At 38.2% G+C, this 27,961-nt stretch overlaps 2 protein-coding genes and 1 long non-coding RNA gene across 3 annotated transcripts in view; 1 reads left to right on the forward strand and 2 right to left on the reverse strand.

The window, feature by feature from the left end:
- Positions 1-27,961, forward strand: part of LOC125782217 (uncharacterized) — a 530,592-nt gene that overhangs the window by 1,335 nt on the left and 501,296 nt on the right. The window lies entirely within an intron of this gene.
- On the reverse strand, positions 3,895-4,616 carry LOC125782215 (SH2 domain-containing protein 4B-like). The gene is made up of 2 exons (XM_049465646.1): positions 4,351-4,616; positions 3,895-4,113 (listed from the first exon to the last, which is right to left on the reverse strand). Exons 1-2 carry the CDS (start codon positions 4,487-4,489, stop codon positions 4,001-4,003), a joined length of 252 nt encoding a protein of 83 aa, XP_049321603.1. The 5' UTR covers positions 4,490-4,616; the 3' UTR covers positions 3,895-4,000.
- Positions 6,500-27,961, reverse strand: part of LOC103033693 (sodium-driven chloride bicarbonate exchanger) — a 54,899-nt gene continuing 33,437 nt past the window's right edge. The window contains exons 8-26 of the mRNA XM_022662913.2: positions 26,330-26,418; positions 26,068-26,225; positions 25,057-25,144; positions 24,800-24,946; positions 24,568-24,668; positions 24,024-24,198; positions 23,700-23,833; positions 22,581-22,826; positions 21,990-22,095; positions 19,318-19,479; positions 17,986-18,099; positions 16,531-16,692; positions 16,188-16,439; positions 15,072-15,140; positions 14,777-14,950; positions 14,530-14,652; positions 12,059-12,123; positions 10,140-10,250; positions 6,500-7,932 (exon numbers count right to left, since the gene is read on the reverse strand). Coding sequence (XP_022518634.1) covers positions 7,851-7,932; positions 10,140-10,250; positions 12,059-12,123; positions 14,530-14,652; positions 14,777-14,950; positions 15,072-15,140; positions 16,188-16,439; positions 16,531-16,692; positions 17,986-18,099; positions 19,318-19,479; positions 21,990-22,095; positions 22,581-22,826; positions 23,700-23,833; positions 24,024-24,198; positions 24,568-24,668; positions 24,800-24,946; positions 25,057-25,144; positions 26,068-26,225; positions 26,330-26,418 — 2,558 coding nt within the window. The 3' untranslated portion in view covers positions 6,500-7,850. The remainder of the gene's footprint in view (positions 7,933-10,139; positions 10,251-12,058; positions 12,124-14,529; positions 14,653-14,776; positions 14,951-15,071; positions 15,141-16,187; positions 16,440-16,530; positions 16,693-17,985; positions 18,100-19,317; positions 19,480-21,989; positions 22,096-22,580; positions 22,827-23,699; positions 23,834-24,023; positions 24,199-24,567; positions 24,669-24,799; positions 24,947-25,056; positions 25,145-26,067; positions 26,226-26,329; positions 26,419-27,961) is intronic.

The following is a 27,961-nucleotide window of genomic DNA, read 5'->3' on the forward strand; positions in this document are numbered from 1 at the left end:
GTGATATTCCAGTAGATGTACGTTAGTAGATTTGGAGTGCATAATTCATTGTACCATGGCAAAGTTATAGTAAATATAGTTCATTACAAACTGCTTTTGTATTTATTTATGATAATAAGTGTAATTTGTAGTTTCCATTTACACTTCTGTGCAATGATAGTGCGTCCAGGTTGTGTAATGCACATAACGCCCCCTAAACCAGATTAATTATACATAAAACACGAGAAAGAATTAAATTGTGTAGGTCGGCGCATGCGCAGTACCTTTGGGAAGCATGTATCGATGGGTAGCAAAATTCGACAGAACACCGGACTAAAAAAACTGTTTTTAACACACCTTGGGTTTGGGCTGTATTCACTCAGTCGCAGTTAAATAAACTCACTGGCCATTTAGGAATCACTTAGACCAGAATTATAATAGAATAAACAATAAAATAATAAAATGTTATATAAAATCTAAAAAAAAAATCACCAGTGTCAGTGGCTGTCTTTACACTACAAGCCTCAAGTGTTTTTTTATTTTATATAATTTTTTTGTCAAACAGCACACATGCTCTCAATATTTTTTTGGCTGCTCTGCCAATGCTGGCTGATAATGACAGCAGTAAGGGCATGAATACTGGCAAACAGATGCATGAAATCCACAAATAAAGAAATATGAAATTTGCAGTGGCCTTTTTTATGCCCAATCAGTTTGAAGACTGAGAACATATGTCTGCACTCCCCTCCAAAGGAATTGGGCGGAAAAAGCATTATTAAAAGATGAATAATGAAGACTGGAAATTGGAAATCAGTTAATTACAACTTTGTCAGTGTGTCCAGGCCCGGAGTGGCTAATCGGGAGATTCGTGAGGATTCCCGATGGGCCGGCTGTGTCTGCTGAAGTGTCTTATTGTGTACCTTGGGGAAGATGTGGGCAGTTATTAAGGAGTATATCTATGCTGGTGTTTTACCGGAGTCAAGCTATCCGCGCGTATACGCGCGATTTTACGGTAAACAGACGCGCAGGAGGAGAGCACGCTAAAAAACACAGAGAGAGACAGACACGTTTCAGTCGGTTATATTAATTCAGACATACATTAAGCCCAGAAACGAGAAGAAAACGGATTAAAATAACTCACCTCACTGTAGATTTAGTGCAGTACATTATCTATTTGATATAATACCATAACAATCCCATCGGTTTTTAAGAGAGAGAGAGAGTTTTATATTAATATTACTTTTTCAATCCATGCTTCAAATTAAATTTCTCATGATTTTTCCATAATGCCAAAACAGATCAATGACCATTTGAAAGAGTCCAACATAGGCTATGACTTTTGGCAAATGTCACTGTATTGTTTATTTTATATTCATTTTTATTTTTATTCATGCTTAAAATAAATTTTCTCATGATTTTTCCATAATGCCAAAACAGCTTCACTACCATTTGAAAGAGTATGTTCTAGCCTATGACTCCTGCAAGTTTGGGCAAATTTCACTGTATTGTTTATTTTATATTCATTTTTGTATTTTTTTTATCATGCTTAAAATTCAATTTCTCATGATTTTCCCATAATGCCAAAACAGGTCCACTACCATTTGAAATAGTCTGTCCTAGGCTATCACCTCTGCATATTTCACTGTATTGTTTATTTTATATTATTATTATTATTTTTTTATTCATGTTTAAAATTACATTTCTCATGATTTTCTTATAATGCCAAAACAGTTCCACTACAATTTGAAAGAGTAAAACATAGGCTATGACTCCTGCAAGTTTGGGCAAATTTCACTGTATTGTTTATTTTATATTAATTTAATAATTTTTTATTCAGGCTTAAAATTAAATTTCTCATGATTTTCCCATAATGCCAAAACAGGTCCACTACCATTTGAAAGAGTCTGTCCAAGGCTATGACTCCTGCACGTTTGGGCAAATTTCACTGTATTGTTTATTTTATATATATATATATATATATTTTTATTCATGTTTAAAATTAAATTACTCATGATTTTCCCATAATGCCAAAACAGGTCCATGACCATTTGAAAGAGTACAACATAGGCTATGACTCCTGCAAGTTTGGGCAAATTTCACTGTATTGTTTATTTTATATACATTTTTTTATTTTTTATTCATGCTTAAAATTAAATTTCTCATGATTTTCTTATAATGCCAAAACAGTTCCACTACAATGTGAAAGAGTAAAACATAGGCTATGACCCCTGCAAGTTTGGGCAAATTTCACTGTATTGTTTATTTTATATTAATTTTATAATTTTTTATTCAGGCTTAAAATTAAATTTCTCATGATTTTCCCATAATGCCAAAACAGTTCCACTACCATTTGAAAGAGTCTGTCCAAGGCTATGACTCCTGCACGTTTGGGCAAATTTCACTGTATTGTTTATTTTATATTCATTTGTTTTATTTTTTTATTCATGTTTAAAATTAAATTTCTCATGATTTTCCCATAATGCCAAAACAGTTCCACTACCATTTGAAAGAGTCTGTCCAAGGCTATGACTCCTGCACGTTTGGGCAAATTTCACTGTATCGTTTATTTTATATATATATATATATATATATATATATATATATATATATATATATATATATATATATATATATATATATATATATATATTTATTTATTATTTTTTTTATTCATGTTTAAAATTAAATTTCTCATGATTTTCCCATAATGCCAAAACAGGTCCATGACCATTTGAAAGAGTCTGTCCTAGGCTATGACCACTGAAAGTTTGGGTAGATTTTACTGTATTGTTTATTTTATATTATTATTATTTTTTAATCCATGCTTTAAATGAAAATTCTCATGATTTTCCAATAATGCCAAAACAAATAAAACAAAAAGGTCCACTTAACTGTTCCACCATTAAACTGCTCAGCATATTTCTAAACAGTCTAGTCTAGAAATCACCTGTTAAAGACACCTGTGCTAGAAACAGGGGTTGTGAGTTTAAAACCATCACCTTAAATCCAATACCTCAAGTGCAAGGGGCTATCTATAGTGAAACCTGCAGAAATACGCAGTGCTGATAGCCTGAGGAACTGATAGGACTGCCTCACAGTGGCCCTGTGATGGCTTATTGGAGAATGAATTTACATCTGATACTAGCAAGTATTAAAAATAAACAAAACAGTGAAATTTGCCCAAACCTGCAGAGGTGATAGCCTAGGACAGATTCTTTCAAATGGTACTGGACCTGTTTTCAAGGATTCAAGGAGATTTTACTGTCATTCGTATCACATGTGGTTCATGAGGTGGAACGAAATTGTGATCTCACGATTCAGTTTACACCCAAGAGCTGTTGTTAAAATAGATATATAAATAAAGTAAGACAACAAAATAAAATAATACAATAAAAATAGAATATAACAAAATGAAGATAAGATAAAATAAACAAAACAGTACAACTTGTCATAGCCTAGGACAGACTCCTTCAAACGGTCATGGATCTGTTTTGGCATTATGGGAAAATCATGAAAAAAAAATATTTTAAGCATAAAAAAAAAAATAAAATAAATTATTATAAAATAATCAATACAGTAAAATTTGCCCAAACTTGCAGAGGTGATAGCCTATGTTGTACTCTTTCAAATGGTCATCGACCTGTTTTGGCATTATGGGAAAATCATGAGAAATTTAATTTTAAGCATGAGTAAAAAAAAAAATAATAATAATATAAAATAAACAATACAGTGAAATTTGCCCAAACTTACAGGAGTCATAGTCTAGGACAGACTCTTTCAAATGGTCATGGACCTGTTTTGGCATTATAGGAAAATCATGAGAAATTTAATTTTAAGCATGAAATTTGCCCAAACTTGCAGAGGTGATAGCCTAGGACAGACTCTTTCAAATGGTAGTGGACCTGTTTTGGCATTATGGGAAAATTATGAGAAATTTAATTTTAAACATGAATAAAAAAAAAACAATTAATATAAAATAAACAATACAGTGAAATTTGCCCAAACTTGCAGGAGTCATAGACTATGTTCTGTAAGAAAGAACATATCCAAAGATCCTCTCGCTAACACGGACCAGGAAGCTTCCAGCGCTGCCTGACTTCAGCAAATCCTCCGCCTCCTCACGAGTAATAATACCTGTGTACAAAGAGAAAGAGCTCAAATCAAAAACGTTTAATCACGTATTTCAATTTATTGACTGTAAGATAATTATTTATTATGTTAGTAATATTGCAAACAAATATAAAGAAATTGCATTAATCCTTTGAAATAATAATAATAACAAACCCAGTAATTATAAGCAGAACACTTAGACAGAGAGAGAGAGGTTTTTCTTGGATTAAAGCTCACAGATGGCCCACACTTTGAACTCACCATGAAACCAGGGGGCAACTCGACTCTCGCCTTGCTGTAAACAAACTCTGAGGGTCTGCTCCTCTTTAAACCAGCGAATAATTTCATCCCTGCTGGACGTCGACAGCGACCGGCGCATACCTGGCTTCCTGTTGATCATAACGGAAAAAAAAACGAATTCAGAAAAGCTTTAAGAAAGACAAGCTGTCTGACTGCCTCTCTCATACCAGAAAATCCTACATGACATCAGCTCTACAAGCCCAGGAAACAATAGAGGGTTAAACTGATAAGCATATATGACACAGCCTAGAGCAGTGATGGTATAGTTACTTTGAAAAAGTAATCCGATTACTGATTACTCCTTAAAAAAAACTTAGTTACTTTATGGATTACGCGATGTGTGTGTGTGTGTGAGGTGGAGAGAGAGAGAGAGAGAGAGAGAGAGAGAGAGAGAGAGATAACGCACAGTGACTTGGATAAGTAACTTTAATCTGATTACTGCATTGGAAATAGTAACGCGTTAGATTACTCGTTACTGAAAAAAAGAGTCAGATTAGAGTAACGCGTTACTAACATCACTGGTTGTAAATGTAGATGTTCTGTTTAGACATTTTATGGCTGTTTTTTTATTTATTTATCTCGGATGTTTTTACTTGTTTTACGTTGTTTTGGAATATATATATATATATATATATATATATATGTGTGTGTGTGTGTGTGTGTGTGTGGTTAAATTTCGCTGTTAAATCTGCGGCCACAGCTGGTTTCTAGAGAGACCTCCCACTTCCGGTCTACCTGCTGTAAATCAGGAAATGACTGTAAACCGCTAAATTGAGCCAGCAAGATGGGAATGGAGCTCGCTTATTAAACCACTTAATATCCACTAGCCTAATATATTCCTTAATTTATTAAAGTAAAATGATGTATTTTATATATGTATATATATATATATATATATATATATATATATATATATATATATATATATATATATATATATATATAATAAATGAAATGAAACAAAACAAACCTCTACGTTTCTTCCAGGATTTAGGCAGTAAAGAGTGGTGGTGATGCTGCAGTAACACTCAGAACCATTAAACAAGTATATGATGGTTTATAACTGTAGTTTAAAACCTTAAATATTATTTGTGCGGTGCTGAAACGTTTTACTATTCTTCTGTATTGAGAAATTAAAAACATATTCAGTACAAAAATCATTAATACATTTTAATATTGCTCCATTATGAACCCAAGAGATTTTTGATGATTTTCCTCTTTAAAACATCTGTTTGGACACACTTTCTTATTCAACATTTTTCTTCATTTCTTTATTTAATGTTACATTGTAGATTAATATTAAAGAGATGAAAATGATTAGGGACACATATGTAATTCAGTAGTAAAGAGAAAAAAAGTGTTATTCCTCCACATGAATCCCCTGATCTAAACCTGATGAACTGAGATGGTGATTTGAGGTGATTTAATTGGAATGAGATGGAGCTTCACAGCATGAAAGAAAAGCAGCAGCTATTGTTCAGCACCTCCAGAAACTTCTGTGGACACGGAAGAGATTCAGGGAAACCTAAGTTTAGTGATCTGGATGGGTCAGAGAATACTTTTGGTGATATAGTGAATATAGTGAATATGATGAATATAGTGAATGTAATCTGTTGTGTTTAGGCACTTTTGGAGATTCTTTTGAACCTGGTTGATTAACAATTATCAATATATTAATATCTACTATTATATATTGATACTGAAATTGGGATTGAACACATTTTACAATCAGTATTTGTAATTGTAACCCTAATTAGTAGAATTATTATTGCAGGTATTTCCAATGAAATTGTAATTTGACATTTTTATTTATGTATTTTTTTTTATGTAGCGCCACCTGAAAGAAGAGATAAGAATACTCTTAAATGTACCAACAAATTTAATCACTACATTAGTTTTACAGAAGAATTTAAAAAGTGTTCATAAATAAAAGCTTACATTTAAAAAAGAAACAAACAGAAAACATGAAAAAATCTTGAATAATATCTGTGTGAAATGTATATTTTCTATTTGCTACATTTTAAATCTACACACATAACCCCGGTGACCTAATCTTACTCAAATATATAACAAATACATACCATAAACAAAATATTACAGTGTTTCAATGTTAATTTCATTTCACATTTAATTTGTTGAAAATAGATCACAGTTGTAACGATACATAAAGATACATCTTTAATGAATAAATCTGTTACATCATCAGTAGAAATCACTGAATAAATCCCCTCCTCCTGTTTTGCAGTGGTTTAGCTTTAGAAGTGAATTATAAAAAAAAAAATAAAAAAAAAATATGGGAATAAAGGAAACGACAAGTAAGACGTTAAAATGTGTCAACATCAAAAAACATTCACACCGTATCTCACTCTCTCTATTTTATTCCTATCTATACATTAAATACACACTTTATTATTACATATTACACATCTTACAAATACAAACAGAATACAGCATTGCATGTACAGATGATAGACTTTAATCTCTAGTTATTAATGATATATAATAATGCCCTCTTATGAAAAAGATTATTGCATCTCTGGTCCTGTGTGCACAGTTGTGGCGTGATGTGATCGGTCGGATTGGCCGGACGTAAACGTGTACCGGTGCGAACAGAACATAAATACTGTGGTTTTATATAATATTAATATACAGAAGGTTTTGGCAGTATTCGCTTATTAATGTGGCATCAGCTGCAACATCCAGTGTTCAAAACTATTTTTAAAACACCTGAAATTTTGACCTTTAGTGTTTAAAATCATGAATCTCATATAAAAAACACTATAGTGGTGAATAAAATACTCTTCATTTCACTGTTTCATGTTTTATCATATTCACACAGAAAGACACAGTTATGAGCAGTTATGAACTCGATATAGACACATAAATGTAATTTAAATTAGAAAAAAATATATTCATATTTTGTCACCTTTCTTTCAACTTTTTTCAAACTACATTAACAATAATAATAATAATAATAATAATAATAATAATAATAATAGTTATACATTTAGTTTATTACATAAGTAATCCTTATCCTAGGTTTTCATGGTCTGAATGAAAAGTCAGTAAATACTGTTATAGATCAGTTTGTATATTTTGAAGGGTTTTTGAAAAGGATATCTACTGTCAAAAAATACAAAACATACAAAATACAACTATTTAAAAACAAAATTAGCTTAAAAAATTCCTAAAGGTGAACCAGGATCAGGTCATCAGACTGAAAAAAGATAACAAACACACAACACAAACACACAGTCCAAACATTCCCAACATACATTAAAAAAGACTGGTAATGTTTGGTAGTGCCCGGGCGCAGACTGGCACACGTCAACGTAAGAGACGTACAGTGAGACGGGAGGGAGGGGAAGGCGTGTGTGTGTGTGTGGGGGGGTGCTATAATCGGATTCAGTGGCACAGTAATCTTATATTGTATTTTATAAACAACACCACGCAAAGAAACGTCACAAACTGGTTTCCCGGTCCAGGTCCCGGTCCGGCAGCTCCGCCGGGGGCTCAGGTCTCCTGGTGTCGTCCGCCGGAGAGCTGGAGGGTAAGACAGGAGAGACAGACAGGTCTGAGAGAGGCAGTCAGCTCTCATACAGAGAGAGAGAGAGACATCAGAGAAAACTGTAATTTTCCATAAACATCACCACCATGCAGAGAAACTCCCGACCCCGACTCCATCGTCTTAAACATTAACTCACCAAAATTCCATCATTTTACATTTTAATCACAGAGTTTAGACTGTTTTTAGTGCTGAGAAGAAAAATATGCAACCATAGAACTCACAATTCTTGAGATTTTTACTTTAGGAAGAAGTAAAAATGGATGGCAGCAGTGAATAAGGGGTTCAGTGGGGGAATAATGGACTGATGTTCCAATAATTAAAAAAATGTCACAACAGCTCAGTGTTTCTAATAAAATCCTAAAAATGATGTTTAAGGATACAAACTAAAGAAATGGAACTGGCATAATATTGAGTAAATAAAATATTCTCTTTCCCGCTGCAGCCGCTGGATTTACAGACACTGCTGGACTGAACCTCCGGAGCGAAAAGCTTTTAAACACTCTTTTTCACTCAGTTTAGGACGAATGTTTAATATAAATCATGATTAAAAGGTAGTGTGAACACAAATAATCTGAAATAAACATTAGATTTGGTGAGAAATTTGGATTTGGGCCACTTTAATCTGCTGTGTGAACAAACCCTGAAATTACACCTTAGAACCTTTACTATATTTTATTAATTATTTTAATAAATAATCACAAATAATAAAAATAAATAAATAAAGGTTTGAGATTTAAAACCGTCCCGAACTGCACATACAATACGTACACTTCACACAAACACTCTAATCTTTTTTCTTTCAGATGATGAAGGTTTAGGTTTGATGGGGGGTGAGTTAATATTTAAGAGTAAATGAAAGCAGTGAGTGATGCTCATGCTTCACCTCAAAAAAATAAAATAAAATAAAAATAAAATAAATGCATGCACCTTCGTCTCCATGCTTTACATTTAACATCCTCAACAAACTCCTGACCAAACACACACTGAATCAGATCCCGCAGCCGAGGGGTGAACAGCAGCCCAGTCACTTCAGGATGAGCTCAGTTGGTTTGAGTTTTTTCACTTAAACCAAACTGGGGTTAAAAATAATGAAAATACACTCAGTGACCATACACTCATCGACACGCCCTGAACGCAGATCTGTCTCAGGAAAATATGTAAATGATTACAGATGTAGTCTGATTAGATACTGGCTCTTACCACAGGAGGGCGTAATAAAGGTTCTCAAAAGCTACTTTGGGTAGTGTTCCTCTTGGTGAGAGACTTGCTGACAGAGATTAGCACATGATTGGATTAATAATCTGACCACCAGCCTGGCCATCAGTCATTTAGCCAGCATCACCTCGGGGTCACAAATTAAAACTCTGAACGACAGAAAGTTCCTACAGATACATGTGTTGCAGCATTTTTCAGCAGGATAATGTTCACCCACACACAGTAAGGGTTTCCCAGCAGTTCTGTATGTTTAGTTTACTGTAATACTGTAATCACTTACATATATCTATTCACTTCTTTATGCATTATTTTGCTTAGTCAATGAGTGTATGAGTGTATATATATATATAGATATATATTGGTGGTATAACAGTAATGAAACTGTATGAAATGAGGTTATTATTTCCAAATGAAATTACGACAAAACAGCCAATTATGATAAAACGATTCAGATCGATGTGATCAGTTATAGATGGGCTAAAAAAAAAAGAAAGTCTGGGGAGGCCTTACCTTTGGAAAGTCAGCAGCTGAGAGGTTAGGAAAGGGAGCTAATGGGTAACATGGGATGAAAAATTCAGTCAAGATACAGAGATACTCAGGGATTCGCTGCTTAATAAGAGTATCATCAGAAAGCAGGTCGGGGGGGGGGGGGGGGGTAAGAGAGGGTTAAAGAAGCTCAGATGATGTTCAGGGGAATAAAGCTCCAGATTAGCTCTATCACACACACACACATAAACAGCACAGAGACTATAATGCAGTATTCAATTATTCATAAATCAATAAAAACAATACAGACAGGTCCAATAACTGAGTCTGAGCATTCAGGAAGTGATAACAGCGGTACTACATGCATGTGTGATTTTGTGTTTTGGCTAAGCTACAGGTGCCGTGAAAACAAATCTAATGTTAATCTCCAAACACTATTTATATTTAAGACTGAAATACAGAACATATTGTGAACTCGAACCTTTTTCCGCTTTGATCTTTTTTTCCGTTATCTGTATTGAGACTTTTCCAGACGTTTCCGAAAGAGGTCTTGGTCATTTCATCTGAGATGTTGACTGATGAGGGGTCATCCCTTAAAACAGGACAGAAACACAATACAGTGTTAATTACAGGACTGTCTGCACCAGGTTAGGCTACAGATACACTTACTGTTTGTGTGTTTGTGTAGAAAACCGGCTGCATTGTGAACATTAGGGGTGTGCCATATCGTATCGTACATGATAATATCGTCAATTTTTTAAAATATCGTGAACGATATTATACCCTTAAACATCATGCAGATTAAATCTGTCCAGTATCATTTATTTTACTTTAATCTTGTATTTTTATTAGTATCATGACATTCTAGATCAGGGGTGTCCAAACTACGGCCTGCGGGCCATTTGCGGCAGTTGAAGCGTAGAAAAACGGGCCAAAGAGTCTAAAAGCGGAGAGGGTGCTCAGTTAAAGCACAGAAAAATGGCCAAAGAGTCTAAAAGCGGAGAGGGTGCTCAGTTGAAGCGCAGAAAAACGGGCCAAAGAGTTTAAAAGTGGAGAGAGTGTTCAGTTGTAGTGCAGAGAAACGGGCCAAAGAGTCTAAAAACAGAGAGAGTGTTCAGTTGTAGTGCAGAGAAACGGGCCAAAGAGTCTAAAAGCAGAGAGAGTGCACAATTGTAGCGCAGAAAAAGGGCAAAAGAGTCTAAAAGTTGCCGTAATTAAGGAGTTTAATATTAAGAGAGATCATGAAATGAATAATGAATCAATTTTAAAAATCTTAGTTTACACAACACTGTCAAAGATAGATAAAGATAGTAAGTCAATTAAAATGGTGTGTAAATGAAAATAATCAGGAAAACTTATTATTTAAAGTGGTTTATTTCATTATTTGTTTTATTACAGAGTCTGTGGCCCGTGACTTCAAATATATTTCTCCTTCTGGCCCCCAACAAAAAAAGTTTGGACACCCCTGTTCTAGATCATTCACTTCTGTTACAAATCTGATACAATTGTTGTATTTTTTAATATCTCACTTAGGGGTGTGCAATATTATATTGTACGTAATAATAAAATACTTTTTTTCTTGCAGTATATAGTGTATTTTTGAATTTTTGTCAAGTTTTTTGTCATATCGCCAAGAGTATCGTTATCGCGAAAATATCATGAAATATCGTGATACTATTTTAAGGCCATATCGCCCACCTCTAGTGAACATATCTGTTTTATATACAGGACCAGGGAAACACTCAGACACACCTTCTCATTCACTTCTCTTTTTTCTTTTTTAATAAAAGTGGCTCCAGGTGACTCTTCCCTAATAAAGCTGAGTGAGAAAATCCAGCAGAGATGTTCAAAACTGATCATCTAAACTAGAGAAGCTACTTTGAAGAATCTAAAATATAAAACATATTCTGGTTTCCTTAAAAACCTTTTTATGTTTACTAAATAATTCCACGTATTTTTCTTTATAGTTTGAATGAGTTTAGTAGAACATTTAAAAATAATAAAAAACACTGAATTTAAGGCTTCTCTATATGCTATTGCTTCAACTACAGGCGCTCACTTCCCACAGCGGAATATAATTATAAAAGTGCTTTGGCATTGTTTAGTGGTTGCTAGGCACTTGCTATCTTATCTCAGTCGGTTGCTGCAGATGATCTCAGGTGGTTATGAAGTAGTTGCTGTGGTACCTAATGTGGTTGGTTGGGTGTTTCTAGTTTATTTGTCTTACTGTGAGGAAAAAGTCTGCAAAAATCTGTTGCTAAGCAGAAACCACATGTCTGATCAAAAATGATTGTTGCATCACAAAACGAGTTACACAGAAAATCTGAATGAAAAAAATGATTGGATCCAGAGTTGGTTACCTCAGATATGAAAGCTAGAAATGTCATATTTTTCACCTACTTGTAATGTCCTTCAAGTGGAACCTGCACAATCCCCTCGTCCTCCACCATCACACTCTGATTCTCCTACCAGAAAACACACATCATCCCTCAGCATCAGACTCTCAGCTCATCAGGAGGTCATCCATAATCAGTAGGGGTGTCACGATTCTCTAAATCCTCGATTCGATTTTATTTCCAATTTTAGGATCACGATTCGATTTGATTCTCGATTTTTTTTTTTTTTTACAGCAGAGAGTCCTATGCCAGTTTTAGATTAGTCTATGGTCAGTCATTGGTTTGATTCATCAAATTTACAATATCTTATTTTAAAAGGTGGGCTTGATATAAGTGATGTCAAGTGATCTGTAATACACCACATTAGGCACTAATGGTCAAATTTAAATAATTTAATTAAGATATATATGTAATGCCACCTAGTGGCTTTTTTTGGTAGCAGCAGTGTGCACTATTAAAACAGCAATGTGCATCACAACATAACAAAATAAATAATTAAAAATACAGGAACAGTCATGTACAAAATAATAGAACAATTAGAGCCTTAACAAACTGAACTCTATCCTACTATAACAGTTAAACATGAAAAATAAGACTTTTTTGGTCTCTGAGAATGACAAGTTTTTTTCTTTAACAAAGATATATTATTAACTTTATCTGAGAGAAAGATGCTCCTTAAGGTACCACAACTATTAACATATTTAAGGCTAGACAAAATAACTGTTATTTTTTTTTTTTTTTAGTTTTTCTTTAAGAAGATGAGAATGTCCAAATTCTCTGGAGAAAGGGCTGCTCTTTGTGTAGCGTGCTGCGCCATTTGTGTAGCCTGCCGTGCCAATTGCGGGAGGGATCGTCGATCCTCATTTTGACTTCGAGGCTCGAGAACATGACATAATTTTGATCGATTTCGATAAAATATCGAAATCGTGACACCCCTAGTACTCAGGCAACATAACAGAAACCCGAGACCCTGTTTATACCTGGTATTAAGATGCATCCTAGACGAGACAATCTGTTTCCAGCACAAAGTACAGCTTTGTTTCTGTCTGCATGCTGTGTTTGAGTGTGTTTGTGTGGAGTGTGTGTATTTAACAGTGTGCAGTAATAAAGCTTAGTATTAGAGTACCGGTACTCTATTAAAGAACCTGGAAATTCCTGCCTGAGAGAGACTCCTCCCCTTTTCTAACCTGGAACAGCATCCTGCTCAGACTGACCCGAAATTTAGTGTTCTGTCTGTTTATCACAGTTTTCTCATTAATATTTGAGTTAAGTAGGGGGTGAGGGCCAGTTTAAATAATTTCAGGTTTAGATAGTTATTTAGTTTTATATCTGTATTTGTTTATTTTGGTATATGCTCAGCCCTGAAGCCTTATTCCCCATTTCTGTCCACTAAAATCACCGTGCACTATTTAACTTATTTCAGTGCCCACTCCCAAAACCTGATCAATCAAACCGATCACACTCTGGGCTGATCAGAGATAGATGTGACCACATTACTATTTTAGTGTGAACGCCACAGCACCTCGATGTGCGACCAGACAGCAAAGTTCCGCCCACATTAAGCACGTCTCCACCCCTAACAGGACATTACTGTAGTACAGCACCGTCCACCGTTCCGCACGGGTTAGCTGAGCTACACGCTACAATAACAAGCTAATGTGTAAAAGTGCTGCTTGTGGCTGAAGCAGAAGTGAAACGCGCTGCATCATCTGAATTAGAACTGAAAACTGGATTAGAACAGGTGTGAACGCCTGTGAGGTTTGGAAACCGTATGTGATCTGAACTTCCAGGGCGCATATTAATGCCAGGTGTAAACTTGTGTAACGGTGCATTTACACTGCTCTGTTGTGTCAACGCACAGCGACGTATCCCATTCATTTTCAATGGGAAGCGCCGCCTCCGTCAGACGCAGTCGCGCGGTGCATCATGGGTCTGATGCGTCGAGTGCGGGGGATGCGATGCGATGAAAAGTTGAGCCGAGCTGAACTTAATGCAAATTAATCCGTCTATCCAATGCGTCTATCCAATCAGAGAGCAGGTGTTCGCCTGATACGCGTTCGTAGCGCAGGGTCTGAAAACATTTAGTTCCGCTTTCAAGCGTCCAGAGAAGCCTGGAGGAGAAGTTTCAAGCTTTCCTGCCTCATATATTAAAACCTTGCTGATTTACAGGGACTCTGATCACAGCAATACAGCATGGAGAAAGGCTGCAGAGATTGTTGGGGTCTCTGGTGGGTTTTTTAAATATTAATATATAATTTAATTGGAAAGGTTCTGCTCACTAGGCAGACGCGGAACGCCTTTGTAACGCCCACATGCGACCAGTTGGAGGGGGGCAGTGTGATCATGTGCGTTGACGTGACGGAGCAGTGTAAATGCATCAATATGTCTTTTAAATTAACTTCCAATGACAGAACAGATCAAACACAAGGACTAAAATTCTATAGTCTAATTAGTCTGGATAAAAGTAGGCGGGACCTCCTGCTGAGCATCTTCCAACTTCTTCTTCTTGCTCTCGGGCATCAGATCATCCAGCCAACTCAGCTCCCTCTTAGTGAAGAAGAAGTCCAGCAGCTTACGAATAAACACCAGTGCTAACACCTGTACACACACATATATACACACACACACACACACACACACACACACACACAGCATAGTGGAATTATTAGCACATAATTACTGTGATGTTTTTCTCTCTCACACAATCAGACGGCTGTTTTACCATCATGGGGAAAACGATGGCAGCTCTGGAGGTTTTGATGATCCACAGCATAGCCAGGCAGCTGAGCTGGACGATGGTGAACAGGTGAACCTTCCTCAGAGGAACGTGTCTCAGGTAGATGAAGTCTGGCTGGTGTTTCGCTGGCATCCCAAACAACTTCAGACGATCAAAGAACTGCAGAGAACAAGGATCATCAGGAGAAACTCTGTATGATGAATCCTGGGCTCGTTTAATGGTGTATTAGAGAGTAAATATATGGTGATGAAAGTTTACTGTTGTTAAAGTGCATGATTACCTGTATTCCCCTTAGGGAGGATGCTCCCATATACAAGAAAACTCCATACAGCACAGGCATCGGAATGAACTAGAAACAAAGCAAACTCCATATTAGACACATTATTACTGTGTTAAAGATGACTGTACTTATGTAATTTTATATATAAATATATTTTTATACTGCTGAGGTCAGGAGAGGATCAGGGCTTTAGGGGTGGTGAGCACCCAAAGAAACCACACTGCTGTACATTCACTGTTTAAATATTAGGAACAAAATTTTATTGTGTTTTACATCAATATCAGAATATCTAATGAAAATATTGCACTAGGGGTGGGCGATATGGCCCTAAAATAATACCATGATATTTCATGGCAGGGGTGACAAAAAACTTTTTAACAAAAATTAAAAAATTAAATAAAAAAATATATATATATTATAACATACAATATAATATTGTATTAAAAAATACAAGAATTGTATCAGATTTGTAACAGAAGTCGATGATATAGAACAGGGGTGTCCATACTTTTTTTGTTGGGGGCCAGAAGGAGAAATATATTACAGGGCCACAGACTCTATAATAAAACAAATAATGAAATATACCACTTTAAATAATACATTTTCCTGATTACTTTCATTTACACACCATTTTACTTGACTTTATCTTTATCTATCTTTGACAGTGTTGTGTAAACTAAGATTTTTCAAATTGATGTTTCATTTCATGATGTCTCTTAGTATTAAACTCCTTAATTACAACAACTTTTAGACTTTTTGGCCCTTTTTTCTGTGCTACAACTGCGCACCCTATCCGCCTTTAGACTCTTTTTCTGCGCTACAACTTCACTTCTGCCGCTTTTAGACTCTTTGGCCGTTTCTGACACCTAGCGTTCAAACTTTGAATCTCACATTATAAAAACCTGCTTAACAGCGGGCCAACTATCATTCTATTTCTAAAATACCTCGCGGGCGGCTCCAAAAAAGGAAACGGGCCGTAGTTTGGACACCCCCGGTTTAATTATATAAACTTTTTTAACACAATAAATTCATTAAATAAGAAAAAGGTTTACAGGGGGTGTGCTCATTTTTACATATGTCATTTGTCCACCAGTGCTCCCAGTACTCGTCACTGACCTTTAAGACTGAGGTCATGAAGACAGAGCAGCCCATGAGCAGGAAGATCATGAGGCCGGTGAAGCGCTGCTCCCTGATGCCCAGAAACTTAGGCTGTTCTCCAGGGGCGGAGCACTCGGACTCCAGCTTTAGGCTGTTCACGTGCGAGATGGACAGAACAGTAGCAGCTACGAACCACGGCAGACCCATCACCGAGCACACGCCCAGCATCACGCCCACCACAAACAGGTCCAGATGGTACCCACAGCCTTTCTGTGGAGACACACACACACAGGCAGGAGGAGTTACGAGTTTTGGACAGATTAGATGCATCAGGACAGTCAGACTGATCCTGTCTACTTACCTTTAATTTGTGCTCCTTCCTGTTGATGATGACGGCAGTGATCTGCTGGTCCATGAAGATGAGGATGGTGCAGAGCAGTGCTGGGATGGAGGTGATGATGGTTGTCCACCACGGGTTTGGTCCCAGAGGGCTTATGATCCAGCCTCGATCATCTCTGGTTGGCTGCAGGTGTTTAAAAAAAACCTTGGTGTATAGACTAGGTAAACCATGAACTTAGGGTTTTATAGGGTCTTAAATGTCTCAGATCATCAACTATCAACCGCTAATTTTAATATTAGTCAAAGACGGCACAGGTGAACACAAAATGCAGTTTTTAAATGAAAGTTTTTAATATTAAGGAAGAATAAAAATCCGAACCTCAGGCGAGGACTCTGACTAGGACACTCCAAAGTCTTCACTTTGTTTTTCTTCAGCCAATCAGAGCTGGACTTGCTGGTGTGTTTTGGGTCATTGTCCTGCTGAAGAACCCAAGTTCATTTCAGCTTGAGATCACAAACAGATGACTGGATATTCTCCTTCAGGACTTTCTGGTAAACAGCGGAATCCATGGTTCCATTTTTCACAGCAAGTCTTCCAGATCCTGAAGCACCAAAAAGCTCCAGACCATCACACTACCACCACCATGTTTTACTGTAGGTATGATGCTCTTTTTCTGAAATGTGGTGTTACTTTTACACCAGATATAACAGGATACACCTTCCAAAAAGTTAAACTTTCGCCTCATCACACATCACATCCACAGAGTATTTTCCCAAAAGTCTTGAGGATGTTTTCTGGTAAAATTAAGACAAATCTTAATGTTCTTTATGTTTGTTCTCTTAATGTTGGGTTTTGTCTTGGCACTCTGCCATGCAGGTCATTTTTGCCCAGTCTCTTTCTCATGATTGCTGACCTGCAGTTCTTTGAATGTTGCTGTGGGTCTTTTTGGACCTCCTGGATGAGTCGTCACTGCGCTCTTGGGGTAGTTTTGGTTGGCCGGTCACTCCTGAGAATGTTCACCACTTTTCCACGTTTTCACCATTTGTGGCTAATGGCTTTCACCGTGGTTCACTGGAGATATTATTATGATGTCTAGATTTTGAGTATTTTTTGGTCTACTTCTCTTTATAAGGCAAGTTTTATTTAAGTGATTTCTTGATTGAGAACATGTTTATCAGTAATCAGGTCCAGGTGTGTTTAGAAAAACTGAACTCAGGTGTGATCAATTACATTTATGTTTTAACGGGGGGGGGGACACTTTTTCACACAGGGTCATATAGGTTTGGATTTTTTCTCTCTTAATAATAAAAAACTCTAATTTAAAAACTGCAGTTTGTGTTTACTTATGTTATCTGACTAATATTTACATTTGTTTGATGATCTGAAACATTTAAAAGTGACAAACATGCAAAAAAAAAAGAAATCATGGGCTAACACATTTCACCTCTGAATCACAATTGTTTAAAAAAAACTCACTTTAAACTCATTGGGAACCTGCAGTTTGGGGGATGGAACTCCCAGTGCAAAGTCAATTCCCACCATGGTGACGATGGTGATAAAAACTGCAAAGTCACTGATGATCTGCCTCACCTGTAGCAGGAAACAGCCATGTTCAAACAGACATATGAACAAGATTTTTTTTCACAAAAGAAAACATGAAAAACAATGTAGAATTTTTAAATGTAACATTTAAGATTTTCTTAGATGAATCAGATTCATTTTGCAGTATTTTTCCAAATAAAAAAATATCTGGAAAATCATTAAAAATAAAAAATGTATTTATATACTGTATTTGTATTTAGTCCTGTCATTTTACGGAATAAAACACGTCAAATATAACAGTTAAATATAAATCATTCTTTGTTGTGTGTTTTGGTGAGGCTGGCTGGGTGTTTTGGTGAGGTTGGTTGGGTGTTTTGGTGAGGTTGGTTGGGTGTTTTGGTGAGGCTGGCTGGGTGTTTTGGTGAGGTTGGTTGGGTGTTTTGGTGAGGTTGGCTGGGTGTTTTGGTGAGGTTGGTTGGGTGTTTTGGTGAGGTTGGTTGGGTGTTTTGGTGAGGTTGGCTGGGTGTTTTGGTGAGGTTGGCTGTGTGTTTTGGTGAGGTTGGTTGGGTGTTTTGGTGAGGTTGGTTGGGTGTTTTGGTGAGGTTGGCTGGGTGTTTTGGTGAGGTTGGTTGGGTGTTTTGGTGAGGTTGGTTGGGTGTTTTGGTGAGGTTGGTTGGGTGTTTTGGTGAGGTTGGCTGGGTGTTTTGGTGAGGTTGGTTGGGTGTTTTGGTGAGGTTGGTTGGGTGTTTTGGTGAGGTTGACTGGGTGCTTTGGTGAGGTTGGTTGGGTGTTTTGATAAAGTTGGTTGGGTGTTTTGGTGAGGTTGGTTGGGTGTTTTGGTGAGGTTGACTGGGTGCTTTGGTGAGGTTGGTTGGGTGTTTTGGTGAGGTTGGTTGAGTGTTTTGGTGAGGTTGGCAGGGTGTTTTGGTGAGGTTGGTTGAGTGTTTTGGTGAGGTTGGCTGGGTATTTTGGTGAGGTTGGTTGGGTGTTTTGGTGAGGTTGGTTGAGTGTTTTGGTGAGGTTGGCAGGGTGTTTTGGTGAGGTTGGCAGGGTATTTTGGTGAGGTTGGTTAGGTGTTTTGGTGAGGTTGGTTGGGTGTTTTGGTGAGGTTGGCTGGGTGTTTCGGTGAGGATGGATGGGTGTTTTGGTGAGGTTGGCTGGGTGTTTCGGTGAGGATGGATGGGTGTTTTGGTGAGGTTGGCTGGGTGTTTTGGTGAGGTTGGTTGGGTGTTTTGGTGAGGTATATTTTTTTCAGTTCTTACTCACTTTAGTGGGGAAGTAACGGCTGGTCTTGAACTCTTTGAGGAAGGAGGACATGGCGACGGTGGCGAAGAACAGGATGACGGACCAGAACAGCACATCTGGGATATACGGGCCGTGATGACCACAGGCGCTGCCCTGGAACTCTCCCCTGTACATCATACAGCCCTGTAAACCAGTATAGAACCCAAACATCACACTGTAAACCAGCACAGAACCCAAACATCACACTGTAAACCAGCACAGAACCCAAACAACACACTGTAAACCAGCACAGAACCCAAACAACACACTGTAAACCAGCACAGATCCCAAACAACACACTGTAAACCAGCACAGATCCCAAACACCACACTGTAAACCAGCACAGAACCCAAACACCACACTGTAAACCAGCACAGAACCCAAACATCACACTATAAACCAGCACAGAACCCAAACACCACACTGTAAACCAGCACAGAACCTAAACACCACACTGTAAACGAGCACAGAACCCAAACACCACACTGTAAACCAGCACAGATCCCAAACAACACACTGTAAACCAGCACAGAACCCAAACACCACACTGTAAACCAGCACAGATCCCAAACAACACACTGTAAACCAGCACAGAACCCAAACACCACACTGTAAACCAGCACAGAACCCAAACATCACACTATAAACCAGCACAGAACCCAAACACCACACTGTAAACCAGCACAGAACCCAAACACCACACTGTAAACCAGGACAGATCCCAAACAACACACTGTAAACCAGCACAGAACCCAAACATCACACTGTAAACCAGCACAGAACCCAAACATCACACTGTAAACCAGCACAGAACCCAAACATCACACTTTAAACCAGCGTCTATCCAAAGGCAAAAAAAACTTCACTATAGTATCTGCTGGAATAATCAGAGAGGATCGGGATTTGTTGGATTAGTTCCTGTGATTCCGCAGAGTGTGTGTGTGTATGTGTTTTGAGTGTGTGTGTGTTTGTGTGTGTGTGTGCTTGTGTGTAAGTGTGTGTGTGTGTGTGTGTGAACCGGGGGAGGATTTACTGTGGTAAGGTCTGCAGCAGCGTGACGAGGGAGGATGCAATATAACACTGTCCCATCATCCCTCTGTCTCTCTCTCTCTCTGTCTCTCTCTCTCTCTTTCCTTCTCTCTCTCTCTCTCTCACACTCTCTTTCTTTCCCTCTCTCTCTGAGAAATAAACAGACTTTAATAATCACTCAGAGTTACGAATCTCAGCACTGCAGTTCAGTCTTGGGGAGATATGTAAATGATTACAGGTGTATTCTGATTGGACACTGGATCCTGCCACAACCGGACAACCCAGTGCCCTATAAAAACTCTCTCAGAAGCTGCTTTTGGGTAGTGTACCTCCTGGTGAGAGATCGCTGATTGGTATACGTGCCTCTACGATGCTTAGAGAGAGTTTTTCACATTTTTCACAGTTTTCAAAGTCTTCACAGTTTTTCATTTGCAATTTATTATCCATCCTTTATGAGCTCTGCTTGCAATAGTGCTGTTAATAAAGGTTCTATTTCAGAAACGATAATGAGTACGGTGGCTTTAACATACTGCCCCACACTGCCCCACCTGCTGATGTGATGAACCACTACATATAACAGTCAGTCACCCCTAGTAGTGATAGGAGGGTTATCACTGATTTGATCAGGAATATATGCAGAACATCCTGCAGATATATGTGTTAGGTCTGCATTTAATAGGATAACGCTCACCCACACACATCACAGGTTTTCAATACATTTTAAGGACTTCCTTGGTTGCCAGATTTATCATCAATACAATATTTATAAAACTAGGTATTTTATTTTTAGTCAATTTAAATACTGGAGGTTAGATATTAGATTCTCATCCTGGCAAAAGCCTGGGGTTAATGCAGATAACAAAACAGAGAGGACAATAGTAGTGCAGAATGCAGCAGTTTGGCAATATTAAACATAAAGATTTACTGGCTGTAAAGGGGAGGGGAGGATGAGACCAGGGTTTCTCTAGGGGTCAGCAGGCTCATCCTCAGAGGAAGACAGTATTCTTTAGTGAGCACTTTAAATCAGGGATCTCAAACTCGCGGCCCGCAGAGCGATATTATGTGGCCCGCGACTTGAAATTATATTTTAGTGTTAGTGTGGTGTGCACGCAAGAAAGATGCATCCTCTCCCCGTCCACCAGCACAGCGCATCCTATTCATTTCAATAGAGAGAGCCGCTGCATGAGGGCAGCCCCGACAAAAAGTTACGAGCCTCTCTCACGCTGAACAGCTGCCTTTTAACCACGGAGGAGAAGCTGAAAACAGATTTATAGAACTATAGATCGCAGTGAGGTTGATAAAAAAACTTAAACTTACGATTGACTACACCTGTTGCTTGATTTGAATAAATAAAAACGTCAAGGGAGGGGGGCGGGGTTAACGCAATAGTAACACAATGGTTACTTTTACTGGTAACTAGTTACTTTTATAGTGGAGTAACTCAGTTACTTTTTTGGAGAAGTAACTAGTAGCTATAACTAATTACTTTTTCAACGTAACGTGCCCAACACACTTATCAATGTTTTCAGGGCAGAATTTATTAATATATTAATTATTGTGAATAAATACTGGAATGTAATGTAGTTGGTCATGATCAGGTAATAATATCTTGCCCTCAGTCTCACCTTCACATCCAGGCCGAGCCAGTCCACCTCAGAGGTGGTGATGTTCTTCTCCTGCCAGTAGCGCAGAGTGGCGTTACTGGGGTCTTTGGGCTCTGTGCAAACACAGCTGAAAAGGAAACACACAATATTAAAGCAGTTTATAGGAAACATATAACATATAACAATATACTGTACATCCAAATATGTGTGGAAACAAATATGAATGCTTCATTTAGGTTTTTTAAGTTGCAACCATTGCTAACTCAGATATGCAAATGCTCATACATAGCTTGTCTAGTCCTTGTAGAAGTAAAAGATTGCCCCCCCCCCCCCAGCACTGAGCTGTGGAAAAGAGTTCACTGGAAAGACTGAGCTGTATCACACATTTTTGGAATGAGGTGGGTTGGTAAAAATCCAGCACCCTGAACTCACTAAAAAACATATCTGGACAGTAGAGACAGTTACTTCAACAAAAAGCAGGATACACTATTTATAACACCCTTGATTTTAGTCACAGTGATTAAGCATCGCTTTGGTTCATACAGTTTATACACTGTGATTCAGTAAAAACGATCTAACCTGTGTTTCTGGTGAGTTAGTGCGTATACTCACGAGTACTGCGTGAGCTTGTTGAGGTCACCGTGCATGTTAAAGGGGTAGTGCTCTCCTAAATGCACCAGCTTCTCCAGAGCCTCGTAGATGAAGATGATGCAGATGAGCGAGGCGAAGGCTTCCTCTGTGAACCGCGTGATGTAACACACCAGTGAACTGGCGTCTGTAGCGACCAACAGCAGACAGAAGAACGCCGTCCACAGCCCGATACACACTCGCAGTGAGAGGTAGGACAGACCATATTCCCTAAAGAGACACATCAGCAGCACATCTGTTAAATTAATAATATTCAACTATATTTAACATACAGATGTAGTAAAGGAGTTCAAGAGTAGGGATGCTTCAATACGAAACATATTTGGCAACACAATTTTTTTTCAGTGTTCAGTCAAATAAATGAAACAAATCTTTTATATCTATGACTAATTTAAGAAAGTAATATTAAAAGAACACTGTGCTTTGTTGGTATTGTTGCTGGGATGTTAAAACATGCATGTTTATCATGGTCTATTATTTGGTTGCTTGTTTTGTATTGTTTTCATGTATAATTTTGTAATGTATCTTGTCATTTCATATAATATTATGTAACATCTCAATTTTATTTTGTCTAATAGAAGACTGTATAGCACAGACATACTGTTTTTTTCTTGCTGTAGGAATGAATTTCTATTAACTAAAACTGAGACTCAGTGCTTAATCGTGTTAATCTGAGGCTAAAGGCTAAAGCTGTTTCCATGTGGGTCAGCCAGACGTCTCCCTGTAGCAGTTTTCTCCAGTTTTTAAGAGTCTTTTGAAGGTGTAGGAAATAATACTCACCGCTCTCTGAAAAAAAAAAAACACCTTATATAATATTCTATTACCTCTGATTTAGCAAGGTCATGGTATCGAACCAACAACCCTTTGATTTATAACAGTGTTATCCTATCCACTAACCTACCCCTGCCCCTCTGTTAAACCCTGGCCCTCTGTTAAACCCCTGCCCCACTGTTATACCCCTGCCCCTCTGTTAATCCCTGGCCCTCTGTTATACCCCTGCCCCTTCTGTTTTACCCCTGCCCCTCTGTTGAACCCCTGCCCCTCTGTTAAACCCCTGCCCCTCTGTTATACCCTGAAACTCACTTGCAGAATTTGAAGAGGATCTTCTCGAATACCAGGACCGGCCCTGTGCTCCCCAGGATGGTGAGAGGCTGCCCAGCAAACAGGGAGTATGCTATACCCGTCATAGAGGCACCAAACAGAGACTCTATAGCACTCTGAGAGAGAGAGAGAGAGAGAGAGAGAGACAGAGTGAGAGAGATCACATATTCACTCAAAGCAGATAGGAATACTAGTTCCTATCTCGTAAATTTTGGCATGAGAGTGTAAATTGTTGCAGTTGCATTGATACCAACTGCATATATATATATATATATATATATGATGGATAGATAGATAGTCTCTCACTATTCGCCCCTCTGTAGCTTCTCCCAGCAGGCCTCCGAAGGTGATGACGGGGGACATGCAGGCGCAGTACAGGAAGAGGAAGGAGGCTAAACACTGCAGACTGATGGCGTCGGTATAATCAGACAGGTAATGCGGAGCTTTTCGCTTTATATCCATAAAAAACCCTCCAAAAAACCTGCCGAGCAAAAACAACACTTTACACTCAGATCATAAAATATTACACTGCGATATCATATACTACATTATACATTTTTAACTTTTTTAATATAAATCTGCTGATTATAATTTGAAATCCTGATCTGTATTTATTAAAAATCTCCATCAGTCCATCTGCTCTGTATTGTAGGAGCAAAACGGCAGTTTTTATTAGGTTTTATTAGACATACAAGACAATGGCAAATATCACTTCATATTGTTTTCATGATAAATATAAATCCCAGATTCCTCCTGGTACTGTGTACCCCATCTCCCGTTCCCCCATCTCCCGTTCCCCCATCCCTCCCACCCCACACACTCACCCACACACTCACCCACACACACTCACTTTCCTGTGCGCTGTAATTCAGGACCTCCATGGCCTCCGTGTTCTCCTTCCTCTCCTAAATCCGTCACTCCGTTCGGTAAAGGAGGAATTTTTCTTTTCTCCTGCAGAATTACATCATCAATTTAATTACCCTTAATCACCAATTATCACTATTACACTAACATACATCACTCTCACACTAACATACATCACTCTCACACTAACACTCACACTTGAACACACTCAGTTTTACCTGAGATGGCACGTTCTTGGGCGGTTCTATTCTGATGGTTGGGTCCCACTCTCCTGGTGGGAGAACCGTCACCTGGTCCAAAAACTCATCAATACCGGCGACCAGATCACTCCGGTCCTTCGCTTTATACGCCACGTCATGGAACACCTACGAGGTGGAGATACGTGGTTAAAGAGTAAAACTGATTGAGAAACAGTTGAGGTAAACAGAGGTAATGGAGGAAAACGTAAATCCTTGAGAAAACGAGGAGAACTGACCTCATCCGTCATTATCGTAGCGATGGAGCGTCCGATCTCGTGGTACTGTGGCCCTTTTCCCATCGGCCCCAGCAGGATAAACAGAAACCTGCAAAACAGAAAAAAACTGTGATGCAGTAAAGCTGCTGGAAATCCTGATGTTGATGTGAAGAACAATAAAAACATTTTATTGTGAATTTATTTATAGTATATCAAAGGCTTTTTTAGCGTTTGGTTTGTTGCACTCATTTTTCCAGGATAGGAAGTAGTTCGGAGTGTGGAATCACTGTGAATCTCTACCTTCCTCTACCTCGTCCTGCCTCACTGCACCTCAATCTACCCCACTCTACCTCACTGTACCTCAATCTACCCCACTCTACCTCAATCTACCCCACTCTACCTCACTCTACCTCACTGTACCTCAATCTACCCCACTCTACCTCACTCTTCCTCATTCTACATATAACATATGGAGCTTCTTTAGGGCACTTCTGCTCACTGATTCACTTTACTGTGATCAGATAGTGATCAAGTACAGTAGATTTGTTTATTAGATGTGTTTATTAAATGTGAGTATTAGAGGTGTGTATTAGATATGTGTATTTGATGTATGTTTTAAATGTGTTTATTAGATGTATGTATTTGAGGTGTGTATTATATGTGTGTGTTAAATGTGTGTATTAAATGTGTTTTAAAGGCGTGTATTATATGTGTGTATTAGAGGTGTGTATTAGAGGTGTGTATTTGATGTGTGTATTAAATCTGTTTATTAGATGTGTGTATTTGAGGTGTGTATTATATGTGTGTATTAAATGTGTTTTAAAGGCGTGTATTAAATGTGTGTATTTGAGGTGTGTATTAGATATGTGTATTTGATGTGTGTATTAAATGTGTTTATTAGATGTGTGTGTTAAATTTGTGTATTAAATGTGTTTATTATATGTGTGTTAAATGTGTGTATTAAATGTGTTTTAAAGGTGTGTATTAGAGGTGTGTATTAAAGGTGTGTATTAAAGGTGTGTATTATCTGACCTGGTGGTGATGGGAACCTCAGCCAGGCCGTTGAGCAGCACAGCAGGAGAGAGACGCACGAACGCCACCACCGGCTTTTCTAAGAACTCCAGTTCACCAACCAGTATGTTGGAGGCCTCTGCTCCCGGCGGGATCTTCTTCATGAAATGCAGATCTATCTGCAGATTTTAAACACAGGCAGGAACATCACCGGCGAGATCAGAGTTAACAGAACTTAGAGTTTAATAGAATTTACAAGCAGTAAAATGAGAATAATCCTTACCTTACTGAAGTCCACCGCACTGTTCTCCCGACTGCCGTCACTCCGGGATTCGGTACAAGGGGGTTGAGACTGAGGAGACACCATCTGACCTGAGAACAGCACAGACTCGTCACTAATCACTCACTACGAAGAGTTTAAGACTGGTATTTAAATGAGATAAAACATAAATATCAAGAGAGTCATGCGTCATTATGCACCAGACAACACGACTAGAGGTGTGACGAGACACTTCTCACAAGACGAGACGAGACACAATGTTGGGTTCACCAAAACGAGTGTCTGAGAACTGCAGCTGCTTTTATCATAAATCCAATAACTTCTCTCCTCAGTCTCTTCAGACCATATAACTACTGTCAGTATCCGCCCACTGAGGGTTCTGTATTCAACTAGGAAACCCCCCTTGAGGATTCTATACAGACCTGGCAACCTATGAACAAATCTCTGCATGTTCACTTATTTACAGAAATATCAATACATGCCACACAGTGCACACAGCAGGAGCTGTGATTGGTCCGATAAGCCGCCATAAAGATACCAGTTCTTAAGTCTCACGAGACACTAGAGCTGGGCGATATGGCCCAAAAAAAAAAATCTTCGATTTAAAAAAAAAACATCAGATTTTCGATTTAAATAGTTTTTTTCCCCTACTAAAATCTCCTAAAAGTTGATAGAAGTCGCTATATGACGTCATCGCCTAATTTGCATAATGCATGTTTTTGAGAGAAGTAAAAAACACTAAATATGTTAAAAATTATACAAATGAACTCCAACAAATGAACACCTTCTGATGCTTTTTAAATAGGCAGTCACATCTCAAAATAACTTTATTTTTACGTAAATTACATAAATAATTTTTAGCTTAGCTTTCTTAAGTTTTCTTTATTTTCAAACCTATTATAGATAAATTGTTGAATATCTTTTTACAAAGAGGGAGACACTGTGGCTGAGGTGAGAGTCAGGCTACGTGGTGAATGAGGTGAGTGAGTAACTGAGACTGTGTGAGTTAAATTCAGTGAGTTTTTTTTTTGTGTCACGCTGAAGACACTTTTATATTTATATTTCTGCTCTGTAAATACGGGGCGGGGTCAGTCAGCACGCACAGTGTGTTCGTGGAGCGTTGTGTGTGTGAGTGTGTGAGACTGCACTGTGAGTGTTGTGGGCGGGGCTCACAGCAGCACCCGCTGCAGCGTGGAGGTCATTAACTGAAGAGCATGTGTTCATCTCAGAGTCGCCAAAAGTCTCCAATAACACAGCAAAAACTGGCTAGATTTGTCGCTAGTTGCTTTTTTACAAAAAAAGTCGCTAGAGGGTCTGAAAAGTAGCTAAATGTAGCGACAAAGTTGGCAACACTGCTCCGCCGTCATGTTGTGTGTGGGGGGGGCGCGCAGGAGGGAGGGAGAGAGGAGTTTCCACTGGTCCAATCATGATGAGATTCTAAACTTCCATATTGAGAACATGGTAAAACGTGAAAAACAGCAAAACTGGAGAAGGTTTTTGGGTGAGTGATGATAAATATCCCAATTAAAATACCCAGACTACAAGTGCTAAGTTTTACTATCATCAACACTATGAACAGTAAGAGTTCTAGTTTCAGAACCAGATACTGGACAGCTCCTTTTCAGTTGTATCCAG

Source organism: Astyanax mexicanus, chromosome 16 (genome assembly GCF_023375975.1).
Source record: "Astyanax mexicanus isolate ESR-SI-001 chromosome 16, AstMex3_surface, whole genome shotgun sequence".
Lineage (NCBI taxonomy): Eukaryota > Metazoa > Chordata > Actinopteri > Characiformes > Acestrorhamphidae > Astyanax > Astyanax mexicanus.

What these genes read in the sequence shown, in the direction of transcription:
- LOC125782215 (XM_049465646.1), bottom strand. Translation starts at nt 4,489, where the DNA reads ATGATCAACAGGAAGCCAGGTATGCGCCGGTCGCTGTCGACGTCCAGC. An exon ending in AGTTGCCCCCTGGTTTCATG is followed by an intron (nt 4,114 to 4,350) that starts GTGAGTTCAAAG and finishes CTTTGTACACAG; the next exon opens with GTATTATTACTCGTGAGGAG.